The sequence below is a fragment of the Cyphomyrmex costatus genome, unplaced genomic scaffold (assembly GCF_001594065.2).
Source record: "Cyphomyrmex costatus isolate MS0001 unplaced genomic scaffold, Ccosl1.0 scaffold60, whole genome shotgun sequence".
Classification (NCBI taxonomy): domain Eukaryota; kingdom Metazoa; phylum Arthropoda; class Insecta; order Hymenoptera; family Formicidae; genus Cyphomyrmex; species Cyphomyrmex costatus.
Genome location: NW_017280156.1, coordinates 1066601 through 1080958, shown reverse-complemented (window position 1 = coordinate 1080958; position 14358 = coordinate 1066601). Strand labels below are relative to the sequence as shown.

Genomic DNA, 14358 nt, shown 5'->3' with positions numbered 1-14358 from the left:
CATTTCAAGAGAAAGTTTAAAAACATTATTTTAAGCAAATAAAGGAAATATATTAATTATGTAACTTTCGATAATAAACAGGCTGTAAACATTTATTTTTATACATATGAATTTTATGCTCTCTTCCTCTTCTTTATTTCTTCTTTTTTATTATACCATATACCTAGTTCGAAACGTCTGATCGATCTTAATGAATTCCAACCGTATCCAGCGTCGAGCACGACTAATCGACGCACCTTGACGGTGGGTACATTTTGTTCACACAGGTGATAGTCTCGTCTCCCGGTTCACCTAGCAGCGAGGAGTCAGAGGCCTCGCCAGAGCCGATTAACAAGAGCCTCCTGGGCAGTTTGGGGTACGAAAAGATGGACGAGACGACGACGACGACGACGACAACGACGACATCGAGTACGTCAAGCGGCATCGGCGTCGGCGCCGGTGCGGGCGTTGGCGTCGAGCAGGTGACACCTACAAGCAGCGTTGACACCGAAGAGGGTAATCCCCAGCATTCCGAGGAGGGCGAGAAAGGCGTCGAGGGTGACGTCGAAGCGAGCGATGACGATCGACATCAGCATATACCCAAGACGCACTAATTGTAACCCGCCGTCGTCGCGCGAGTGTGCGTAGCGAGTAACTGGAGAGTATAGCGGAGAGGCCACGGAGATGACGATTCTTCAAGAATGCAAACAAATATGAGGGCTGCTTCATCAATTCGTACGTGTCGTATTGACAGAAGAACAAGCCGAAAGTTAGTCCAATCGACTCAGAAAATAAAACGAATTTGCAGAAAGCGACTTAGTTAATTTCATTCAAATTGTTAATTTTGTAGAGAGTCGTTTCATAAATATTTTCGGGTTATCAGGGCTGATCGTTTAGCTCGAAATACGAGATAGGATGAGCATGTTAAAGTGATCTGGACGAAAGTCTCGCACGGTGCTATTCGATTCATAAGGATCTTCGTTACGCACCCCAATCGAAGGTTACGGTAGTTTTTGATTGATTCCAGTCTATTATGTTGGGTATGCTTGCTCGCGAGGAAGAGTTGTTAAAGTTAAATGAAGAGAGAGCAAGAAAAAAGAAAAAAGCGGATAGAGAAATGATCTAGCTCGGTCAGAGAAAGAGTGTTATTACATTATGCTGGAGCTCTGCTATGTAGTGAAATAACTAGTGATAGTAAATTTCTCCCTCTCGAATGTTACGTCTGGATTTATCGCCTCTTCTAATCGAAATTAAGTTTCGTAAGAAATAAAATGCGATACGTAAGTATTTATTACTGTATGTAATTAAATATAGCCGTAAAATGAAAGCGCTACTAAGATAGTCGAGCAACTAAACGAAGAGACGTGGATACTACGATCATTCGTCGTATGAAGATGAATCAGGATTCGATATCGTTCTGTCAAAAGGAACTTGGACCGAAGACAAGTACCGTAAGGAGTTAAAGACAATTTACGTTACGTCATTAAAAAGTTACTGCTGGGAAAGCGACTCAAATAATTCAAACACATATTCAATTCTCCATCATGTCACGGGAGTTTCTCCGAGAACACGTAATGGCCTTTCAAGTAATGGTCTCTCGAAGCAGATGTTAGATCGCAGATGGATCCATCACGCATACCTTGCCTTCGATGCCCTTTTCTGGGCCACTAAGGGAAAGAAAAAAAGAGGAGGAGAAGAAGAGAAGAACGTTGTCCCTCCGCGTCGTCATCGTCGACATTACTGACATCAAAACGATCCATACGAACGCACACGCATCACACACACACACACACACACACACACACACACACACACACACACACATATACATACACACACACAGAACTTCAGCGAGTGAGCCGGTCAACGAAGAGAGGCGCACGTGGCATACATAATAATCAGTTTATATGCGATATACTATATATACATATTATATATACATACGTAGACTAGTCACGATATTACGTGTGTGCTTTTGATAAAAAACTATTACTTGTAGCATTAGCTAGCTCTCGTATACAGAAACCAAAAAGATACTTGAACAAACAAACAGACAAACGAACAAACAAACAAACAACTAAACTAGATATACATAATATACATAAAGATGTTATACATACGTTGGAGAAGAAAGGAGCGCGAGGACATGGCGGCGTTTCTATATGTCGACAATAGGACACATAGGCGGATTCGTTTGGACACATGTTTGCGTATAGATATAGTATCGGGCAATCAACTGGCTATTGTATCAATACCGGGCGATCGATTGTCCGAGATTGGGTTGCGGATGGTTAGAAGAGGAGATGCAGGGGAGAAGCCGCGGGGAAGAACTGACCGAAAATGATAATAATTACGAGTAAACAGAGAGAAATGCTACGGATAATTACCTATACTTTTAAAAAGGGGAACGTAAAAACGAGTAAAAAAATAGCCAGTATTATTATACGTTTAAAACTGTGAAACGACGATCGAACGAGAGGAAGAGTGCGAGAGTGAGCAAATGGGAGCGCGAGAGAAGGGAGAGACGCGCGAATGACTAATATTAAGATAACAAACGATTAGGAGAAAAAAGTGAAGAATTAAATGTAGACGCATCCGTCGTCGCCGTGATTGTCGGGAACGATTGAGCGACGATGAAATCATGCACTACAAATCCGAAGCGAAGCCACGAGCGCCGATCGCAACTAATTGTCATAGTTATCGCTGTAATACACCGTTATCGCGTGATCTCGCTCGTGGCTTGATTCGTGATGAAGAAAACAGAAAAAGAAGCACTGTAATCACAGTATAAACACGCACGTATAAATAGATATTATACACATCCGCGTAATTACATCTTTCCGCACAGTTAGCGTTATCGCGCGAGAATATTTAAGGGTTTAGGGCGAAGAGCAAGTCGGCGCGGGGCGAGAGCAGACGGAGAGAGGGGTAAAGTTTTAATTGAAGTAGCCGCGAAACTGAGACTAATTGTATAGCTGAATGTTAACGTGTACATATATATGTATACATATACGAGCCGCAATCCTAGCTGTATTTCCAGCCCCAGACTGTGTGAATGTCGTTCGATGTGTTTGCGTGCCTGCGTGTGAGTGAATGCCGGGTACCGAGGTGTCCTCTTTCGTTTCCCCGCGGACTTAGGAATGTATTTTTCAATGAAGCGAAAATTTCTCTTCGCGCAAAAATGAAAGCCGCGAGCAAAAATCGATCGGCGATTCCTTCGTTTTTCCTATTTTCGAAACAATTCTTTCTAAACTGAAATTATTCGCTATGAATCAACGGATGCTCACGAGACTCGAATAAAATATATATTCAGTATGATCTATTTTCACAATTAATGTTGCGAATTTTCAAACTTTGTTTATAGAGGTCATAAGATTGCAATTTGTGTCCACATTGCGTAAAATTTTTTCAATTGTAAATCTTGCTCCGATACTGTACGATGTTTTGATTAGTCTTCGTTCATTTTCGCAGGTGTCCCACAAGTGTGTTTTGAATTAGAATGACTCACATCAGATTAATAAGGTGTCAATTAGTTCCTATCGTTTCTACTTGCTCGTAGAGGAATTGAATAATGACTTTAAATAAAGTAAATACAAACCATATTGTCATTTATCGTATATAACACATTAACGTTACCTTACCTTAGCGTTCTTAGAATAGTAGAAAGAAAATTATGTGTATCATATATATTATTTCGTCAATGTGTTTAAACGATGTTCGCGCCTTTGATGAGAAATCTTTAACATGAAATCTTTTACGATATTACTTGTGCTTCAGAATTTATACGTTCTATAATGATTAAACACACATAAGCACCCACACGAGGTTTTTTAGCTTTTTAATATGATCAACTTAATACACCGTGAAGGATAGATGTAGACACAAAGATGGTATCCAGTGTTCCTCGCCGTCCTGATTTTAGTAATAAATTGATTATATGAGAGAGAGAGAGAGAGAGAGAGAGAGAGAGAGAGAGAGAGAGAGAAAGTGAGAGAAAGAGAATGAGAGTATGTTCAACATTGACTATTATACGTGAAAACACACTGCCGCAATTTTATATAATTGACTGATGTTATACCTATACCTACGTACATATATATTATATACATTATATACATACACATTATATATATACATATTACTCAAGACTTAACGAGCCGCGATACGTGTCGCTCGAAAGGAGTCCAGGATATGGCCAGTGAATTAATTTAAGATAGTTTCTTCCGCTGGACGCGGATTCTTAATCTGAAATTAATTAAAATCTTTCAATGGTGGCGAGAGTCACGTTTAGTCTCTACTAAAATTTACAGAAATTCTGAGACGATACGTTTCTATAAAGTATAGATATCTAAGATACTAGATATCTAAATATCCAAAACGATCTCCAGATTTCTGTATTTACCGAAAAAAACATTTTCTATAAGAATATCCAAGAAGAATATTTAACGATATTTAAGATAATTATTATATATGTGCCTGTATAAATTTGCAATTATCGGTGAAGCATTACGAAATATAAGGTGTGCAATTTTTTGTGAGTTTCTCCCCATCGACGAAGAGAAAACGTGACAAACGCGACCGAAGGATTGGCAGGATAGCGGAAGCTTAGGGGATATTACTCATAGGGATCTTCGTACGTCCCATATATAACGCAATAATGTAACAATTTTTCTAAAATATCCCTCTGTTCGTGCGCGCCATAGACTGGATGTAACACGAGGTCCTTCGAGAGTCCTTGTATCGCTCGTGCAGAATAACCCCTTGGACATAATGAGCTAAGCAAAGAAACAGGAACGGCAAACAGACGCAGTAAATCGTGCTCTCGACTTTCCCACACAATCGCGATCCTCACACTTTATTTATCATTTTTCTCCCCTTCGTATCTCTTCCTTCAATAAAAAAGAAAAAAACGATAGATAGGAAACAGGAAAGGTTCCAATCTCACGCTATTAATTGGTCACGTTGGACTGTCGAGTCTAATCTCTCATTATGAATTCATTATGAATACGATACGAAAGATATAGATTAGGATAAATGGCAAAGAATGGAAAGATACGCGTAACAACAAAATTCGCGGGGAGAGAAAAAAGGTCAGTCAAGAGAGTCACGCATTAGAAATTTCGCAGGACTTGCTTACGATTATGTAAGATGATGTAGGTGTCGAATGATATAAAAATAATGGGACACATAATGAACGAGCAAGGGGCATAGTGTGCATACAAATATAATTTTTTAACCTGCTCGCATTACCTGATTCTCTCGTGCAATTGCATTTTATTGAACGACAAATTATTATTATTATTATTACTTACGAAGAAATTCGCGTCAAACAGATCCAGAGACTTGTATATTCGACTTTAGAACTCGTCTCGATTGAATGGTTTTGCAAGCACGTTTATATAAGAAGAATTTTTATATATGTATATATATATATATATATATATTAGATATAGTTTCTTTTTTATGCTATAAATCGATAATCGCGATATATATAAAGAGCACAGTTTTATCGACAATTGAATCGAAAATTTTTTATAAAATCTATTATACCTTTAACAAAATTTTAATTATCATAAATGTAGTGACAAAAATATGATAATAATAATTTATTACTTTATTTCAATATTTTAGGCAGATTGATGTAACTATATATTAGATCTTATTTCAGCAGTTAATTTATTTTCAACGTATTAGTTTATTATTTTTAAAGAACGCTAAAGCTTTTGCCTATACAAATCAAGTTTTCGCTGTAAGAGATGGAGCGCACAACTTCAAATATATTTCTAACTTAATAATATACTATTGCTATTGCACATATATTGTTTATATAAATTATATGTAACCGCACGCGATATTAATAATTACATTATAAGATATTCTCGAACATTAATACGTCGTAGATACAAGTCTACTGGATCTTTGGATATTAGCATTTACATATAAATATATATACGATGGACCACGTTTGTCATACTGAAACGTTTCTAAAAAACAAAAAGAGATAAGGAGAGAAAGAAAAAGAGAAAGAAAGAAAAACTAAAAACTTTTTCATGATTTTTCTATGAGTTAGAAGCAGAACTTAGCGGGGCGCATCGGTTTTTCTTCCGCGCTCCGACACCATAAATTTCGTACATAAATGAGCTATAATTATCGAACTCTCTACATCTAACACTTGTACATTATACGTATAGTTTTAGCTGTTTCCCAAAGTCATCGAATCGTCGCGAGGTTGATTAATGTTACATCCGCATCGATAATCGATTGTTCATAAAGGAAGCGAAAGGATTCGTTGTGTCAATCAAGTCCTTCCGATTCCTTCCAAACAAACGGGATCGTTTACGATCGGCAGAGGATTAATATTCATGGTAGTTTTATTAAAAAAGAAATTTAGAGAAGAGAATTCTCGTATAAATACGGATGGATCGATCGCGAATGCGGTTAGCTTAGCCGACGGGGAAAAAAGTATTTTGCAACGATCATTGTCGCGTATCTTTAGTTTCGATAATAACGGTGGTATCCTCGGGGGAATCCCACGTATAACTTGAACAAATCGTAAGATTTTCGAGATCTGAGGAAAATCCGAGAAAATCGCCAGTGCCTCCAATTTTTCGTGTTGTAGAACGATCGACAGGGCGCGGCGCTTGAAAGAAAACCTCGGGACGATTTTTAGCATAGCTTGGCTACGATTTACGTTGCTCTTCCTTCGTCCTTCCGGATGCCGGGCGATTCGCGGAGAATACTTTCCGTACGCCGAAGATGCGCGAGAAGATCGCAGAAGAGTCGAATTTCTTGAGTCACCGATCGCGACACGACGTATGTAGAGAATATTAGCGTTGTAAATAATCGCCGGAAAAGTAAAGCAGAAAAAAGAATGTAATAATATACTGTCATTCCTTTTTGGTGCTCAATGACCTTGAACAGATAATAATAGCTGATAGTTATCGGAATATTAATGATAAGCGTGTAGCCATCCCGTCTCGCTGTGGACGCAATCGCATTCAATTTTTATGTCGAAGGAAATTGAAATGACGATGGTGAAAACGCAATACGTACGAATATCCTTTGCATTAAACGTATCCGTAATATTTACTAATCATTGTATAATATTAAATATTTCTAAGCTACCGCAGTTACATTCTCTAGAAATGTTTACCTGACTCTCAATATCGTTTCTAATCTTTTGTAATTGTTGAATATATTTTAATTCAATGAATTAACAAATATTAACACGTGTAAATATTTAAAATTTTTCCGGTTGGAACCAGCAATATTCCTTGTGCAATTATACGCCGTGACACGGAGAAGTATCACGTTTTCACCTCTTCTCGCGAAAATTTCTCTCAAGCTTGAGAAAAGTCGAGATGACGTTCCTTTCCCCGAGAGAAGCGTTTCTCGAGACACGTGACGCTGTACATAATAGCGATAATAATAATTTACATAATCGCGGAGCGCAATTCTCGGGAGAATTTTTCGTGTGTGAAAGGAGGAGGTCGAGGAGGGATTCGCGCGAAGACGCTGCCTGTAAATAATACATTTCAGTTTCAGTTGTCACGTGAATAAGACTTGAATCGCGTACTCGCAACAGACTTTAGAGAGGAAGCGGGGCACGCACATAGATACACACACACATACACATACATATACACACACACACACACATGTATACATACACACGTGCGCGCGCACACACAGTCATGTATATGTACACCTGTATTTTCGAGCGTAGCTTTTCTCGTGTTGTACTTATTGAAATATGTATATCATTCGAAATCGCTCCGAACACACATATCCCACCTAGGATGCATCCTAACTTAGGCAAACGTGTGAGTTGTAGATAATTGTGAGCAATGCCGGAGAGATCGTCAAACGATGCTCCGAACGTGATGGTTACGTATTGAAATTACGCAAAACATTAATGTTGACTAATATCTTATCTTACTTCGAAAATTACAGTGATATATACTTGTTCAATAAAGTTATGAGAGTCATCTTGTCTTTTTTATTTCACTTTTATATATATAAAGTAATATCTAATATTTATATATAACTAAGCTAAAAGCTGCACAAAGGACAGTTATCAAGATTCCTTTAAGAATTTAAAAGTGTAATTAACGATTACGTCTTAATTCGAAGGGTTTTAAGCGACGTGGAACCATCCCCGTTCGAAGTAGCGTTTCTCAGGACTTTTCTCACGGTTGGTGCGAGAATGAAAATAATCGAGTGGATCGTACGTCTGGTTGTTTCCATCTTTTATCGAGCAGGGGCATCATTAGGTCATAGGATTACCTTAAAGCTTTCATCGTCCTACATATCATAGAGAAACAAAGAGAAAAGACATGTTTCTTTTTCTAGACAAAGGAAAATAGATGGGCCTATACGAACATAAAAGAGAATTAGCGAGCCCTCGATATGCCGTGATTTGTATTTAGGATCGTGAGAAGATGGAGAGCGAGCGGAAGTGCGTTAGGGATAAAATAAATAAAACGAAATGGGCCTCACAACACACTGTATTAACTATTAGAGAAGTGAATTGCGTTTCGTACGGTCGAGACGAACGAGAAACACGCTTTTAGAATTAGTCGCAGCTTCGACCTAGACCCGATAGTTAATCGGGAAGCACGTCTTGTACCTTGAACAAAAATTATCTATTTTTATTTTCTTGCTACGTAGTATCCTCTTATTCTATTTTTTTTGTTTACCTATCAAGCAGTAGTGAAGACGCAGACCCGATGTGCAAAACTTGATGATTTAACTAACACTTATTAAATTTTTCTCGTAAAAAAAAATTTCATGGAAAGCTGCAGCCACTGGAATCTTTAGTAATAAAAATACTTATGCTTCTCCTAATATTCAAAAAATATTCTTCTCTAATTTAATCTTTAAAGGAAAGACAGTCAGAGGCATATCAACTTCCGCAAGCCAATTTTTGCACATCGACCCTACGATCAAAATCCTGCTGTATATTATCTAACATCAACAATGACGAATTATTGCCGCGGCCGAATTTCTACATACTCTTGCGATGTAAAATGCGAATTGGATTGAACTTATTGTTAAATCGAGAGCCAGTACAAATAAAATTCTAAATTATGTCACTAATACTCTACTCGGCGCCGATCTTCGTTTTCGTTTCCACGCTTCATCCAGCACGTATAAGCTCGCACAAATCTACGACTTCCAGTTTACGTGACGGAACCGAGCATGTAACCGTTTCGACGATCGGAAATTTCTACTTCACTTACTTCTTCCAGTTTTATAAGAAAATACGCGTGGAAAATCCAGAAAAATGAAGTGATTCGTTCGACGTTCCGCGAGGACAACGAGCGTCATCTTCGCGCGATTGGCGACGATCCCCATTCCTACGACCGTGTCATTGCTCGCGTTTCGCGAAAACATCACTATTCGCGGCAATCATTTTCATATAATCTCTCCCATACCTGCTGCGCTGTATGAATCGCTGCATCAGTTTAGCCGCATTAAGCATACATAAACACAGAGGTGCGTTCGTTCTCCCGTAAACACTCTATATCATTGCATCAACAATATCATTATCGATCATAATCGCGCGAAGAGGAAAGAGGGGAGGGGGGGAAAGATTGATTATTCTTAGTGCTTAGGGACAAGCTGTAAACTCTCTGTTAATCGAAACTCAAAGATATAGTGCGAATGTGCAACTACAGTTACTAAATGTATCATACACTGAAAGGAAATATGCAAGACGTTAATTACCGTCGAAAATCTAAGACTATTTTCGATCGATCCTTCCTATTCGCATACTCGTAATTCAAGTTTTTCTTTCCACTCAAGTGATTCGCGGCAAGTGTAACGGAAAATAAGAAATGACCAAAAATGAGAGAGTAGCATAACGATAAGTACAATAATACAATAAATAACCAGAGATATCGGGGATTACAAAATAGAATTATTTTCTATATAATTAGAAGTACTCTGAAAATTAAAGATATCCCGTTTCTTACATAATTTTTTTTATTAACTAACGGTAAATTATATCACGAAAATATACAAAACCCAATCAATTACGAGTAAAACGGATTAATAATATATTGCAAACGGATACAAATTCATTAAATTTAAGTAACAACGTCATCCAATTCTTTTATATCAAATATATCAGATTGCTAATTATAATATCAGTTATAATAATTATACAAGGATGACATATACGCTATCAAGATTGTAATCACGAAAAACGATTTTTGAAATAAATCATGGTAATCGGCGAGTAATCGACGTCTACGAGACTAAACGACTATAGTTGTTAATGTATATTGAAAGAGCGAAAGGTAGAGAATGCATCTGATGAGAGAATGCGGGACAGATGGCGAGTATAAAGGGTGATCGCGAGAAAAAAAAGGGAAAAGAATACCTACATATAAAAACAGAAATAAATCTGAATGACTGAACGATCAAATCGTTCTATGAATTGAAAATTCTAACTCTACAAATATATTTATGATGGAGAGAGAAAAGACAGAAGCGGAGAGTGGAAAGGAAGCGAAACGGAGGAATACGGTAGAAAGGACAGTAAAAAAAAATGCCAGAGATATAGATATAAATATATAAATAGAAAAAAGAATATGAGAAAGATATAAATACGACGAAGAATAAAAAACGGGGACAGGGAGAGAGAAAGTGAAATAAAAAGTAAAGTAAAAAGAAAAAGATACTCGACGAGGTACTAGAAGATGATGGTGCAACATCAACGGTGAACAATTATATCTATCAGTATTTACGCAGTAATCGAGAACTATCGTCGCGACTTAGATAAATATTATTGCCAGCATTTAATAATTTTACTTGAATCCTCTAATCGAAACTGCAGCATTAAAAGTATACAAAAAGGGGCGAGATAGGGAGAGAAAGAGAAGGAGAGGGCAAAGGCAAATATATATATACGCGCGTAAAGATGGCTGAAAAACGAGAGCGAGTGGGGCGAACGAAGAATCGTAGTAAAGAGAGAAAAAAAGAGAACGACTATCGTTGATCGCTATATCAAGCAAGTAGATGTATATTTAAGAGTAAACGAAAAAAAAAATAGTAGCGTATCGGTATATTAGCGTTATAATTGCGAGGATGCGTCGCCGCGTCTCATGCCGGATCATTGGCCGCTTATGCGAACCGATAATACGTGAGAAAGAAAGAGAAAATATGAAAATTCACTATCTGAAAGTTGGGGACTGATTGCGTGTGTGTGTGCGTGCGTGTGTGTGTGTGCGAAACATGAAATATGTGTCGATGAACGAGATATACAAATGTGTCAATTGTAAATTATGCGTTCAGCCTTAACGCAAATTTCGTAAATTTCGATTTTTCCCAAAAAGTCGAATAAGTAATACAAATGCGTGTCTTTTAATATGTCTTGTTCAAATTTAAACTAGCGGAGATATTAGCAGCGTGTCAAAATATGCTTTAATATAAAGACAACAAAGATTTATTATATCAGATATTATGCTTCATAATTTTATATTCAGTGCAAAATATGTCATAGTTATAAGAAGAATTGCTGTCGTCAATTTATTTCTCTTTAATTTTAAAATTACTGTAAATTTGTTTGCCTGAATTTAGAATGAAGTTTCGTTCTAATTTCAGGTAAGCAAATTAAGTTTAAGCGATAGTTTATAAACAATATCCAACCGGAGAGATTGTTAAGGCTGAACGCATCTCAAGAAAGTGCAAGAGAGCGCAACGTGCGGATACGAGTTGACCTTAACACCAAAGAAACAAAGAATTTCTTGCAATACGAAAATTATATGTCTTTAAAGATTCTTCTACGATAGGTTGATGATTGTCTTGTGGTGGAACATTTTAATGAAAACATAAAATTGAAATTTATTAGGTATCTTTCGCGCGATGCGCTGAGATACAGATTTTCGATCGTTTTAAAAATTTAGCGTATTAAACCTTCTTTTCATCGTTGTTGTTATTAGGTTTGTTAAGTTTGACGATTCAAAAGCGATTGCTGTGCATTTTGTTGCGAGAAGAAAATCGTCAATCGGGAAAATTATGCCGTCACAATTCTCGAATGCTTGAACGACCGATTTTGTTCTCAATTGTTAATCTGAGTGAGCTTTGTCGAGTATACCGTGTGCGACACGATATATGTAGGACTCCAGTTTCGCTGTTAAGCGACGCTTAAGTCGGTATTAGATTCGCGTCAGTCCGATGCGCGAGTCAACGATACGCGAACAAGCGATTCGTTAGCCGATTATATATATATATATATATATAAAGGAAAAGAATCAACAGTAGATATAGTAAAGCATGACAACTTCAAAGGGGTAATACTACCGTTGTTCCGTTAATTGTTTTCATAGATTTTATTGCATCGCGACCGCGTCGAGTCATTCGCGATCGAGAAGCAAGCACAAAAATACGCTCTTTTATCGCGAGAATGATTAACTCGACATTCTTAATAAATAATATAACACGCGTTGCAAAATGTATTAATAATTCTGTTCGATCATGACCGGCGCTTGATCGGTTGAGATCAGAACTGGTCATGCCTGATTATAACTGACGATTGACAGAATTAAAATGTTTTCAAATTCGACGAAACGAAAGAAAAAACAAATTTGAAAATTTTGTTTATTAAATTACTTCAGCATGTAACTTTCCTAGATGCGTCACTCGTAAAATAAAAAATAATTATGCCAATAAGTTAAGAGAGATATGAAAATGTTACTTATTACATGTAAAAAGATAAAATTCCTTTCCGATAGTATGCGGAATAGATGGAAATTAAACATTGATGAAACGAAACATAAAAATCACTTTGTAATATCATTTTTAATTTGTTACGCGTGTACGACATTAATTGTATTTTACGAGTGACACGATACGACGTAAAATAGTGAAAGAGTCATTAATTTTTCGATGAAGCTGCGCGTTTGTTGAAGAAAAGAGCGCCGATCTCCTATGCGAAATAAATCGAGGGATCAATAGAATTCATAGATAACCTATAGAGGAGAATTTTCCTCTATATCCCGGAAACGCGAGCGATCGATTTCGATCGACGTATTTAGTCAATTAGAGAATCCCTTGGAATATTTCCTATAGATGAGTCTGGGCGACTGCAAAAGGCCCTGGAGATTAGAAAGATGAAAAATATATAGATATATATATATAGATAAATGTATATGTAGTATATATGTCGAATGTACACAGGCATGTAACAATATCGAGCGCTTTTAAAGGATTGATCGCGCGAGAAAGCGCACGCGACGCGGCCGCGGCTAGCCAGGACTATTTTTCTAAGTTGCAAAGTATAATAAATTAACGACGTGTTGCATTATCGTTACTAGAGTATATTATAATGTATATTGATATTTTAACTAGGCGAGATAAGTATGAGATAATGTTACGAGCGAGTAATATAACGAGACTATATATCACAATAATTATCACGATTATCGCACGATCCAGCGGTAATCGCAATTAGCAGAGGTTCGCGCGTGCGGTCGATGCGCGTGTGACGCGCGCGGCGTAATTAATTAGTTCGAACGCGAGTTAATCGCGAGACGAATCGACGAAGTGTGGGACGAACGTGAGATACCAGTCGAGAGAGACTGCCATGGAAAGTGACGAGGGAAAGAACGTTCGGGCAGCTTGGTCGATTCGCGAAGATGCGAGACGAAAGTGCGAAAGAGACTGTAGCAGAGAATAAATGGATTAATTAGGAGAGCCCAGTGTACGTAGATGAACACGGATGTATGTTTGAATATGTGCGTGTGTGTGAATTAGGATACGAATGAGCGAGGGAGTAATGAATAAGCGTGTGTCGTTCTTCGGCCGCGGAGAGTAATAAGAGAAAAAAAAAATGAATCGTTCTGTCAGTCACCTCACCTATATTATACAATATCATAATAATATGCTGCCATACGATATAAATATATGTCTACGGTAAGGAGTATATTAATAAAACATTACAAATAAATATGTTATAAGTAATCTAGTGTCTGTGTCCTTCTTCATATTAGTTATTTAGTTATTTCTATACAAAATCTATACTGAAGCATACCTATACGTTCGTTTTCAAATGTACACAAAGTTCTAGTTAAAAAATTGATTAATTTTAAAAAATTGCGGTAAGTAAAACTCAGTCGGTGATTACATTAAAAAATTTGTATCTTCATATTGCGCGAAGAATAAAATTGCGCAATTAATAATTCTGAAAATTAATAATAGGTACAGTCTTTACTTCGCTAATTTATTAACTCTTTTTACACATTTATTGAAGAAGTGAAAGTTACCTGGTATTATTGATTTAAATAACCGTTTTTACAGCTGGTATTATTGCTTCCTGTTTTTATAACTGGTATTATTACGTGTTGTTTTTACATGTGGTATTATTGATTTAAA

The 14358-nt window shown here is 37.1% G+C and overlaps 1 protein-coding gene across 1 annotated transcript in view; it reads left to right on the top strand.

Moving 5' to 3' along the window:
• Nucleotides 1-733, top strand: part of RhoGAP100F (Rho GTPase activating protein at 100F) — a 52673-nt gene extending 51940 nt beyond the window's left edge. The window contains exon 20 of the mRNA XM_018546924.1: nucleotides 267-733. Within this exon, the coding sequence (XP_018402426.1) occupies nucleotides 267-593 (327 nt within the window). The 3' untranslated portion in view covers nucleotides 594-733. The remainder of the gene's footprint in view (nucleotides 1-266) is intronic.
• Nucleotides 734-14358: the final 13625 nt, after the last annotated feature.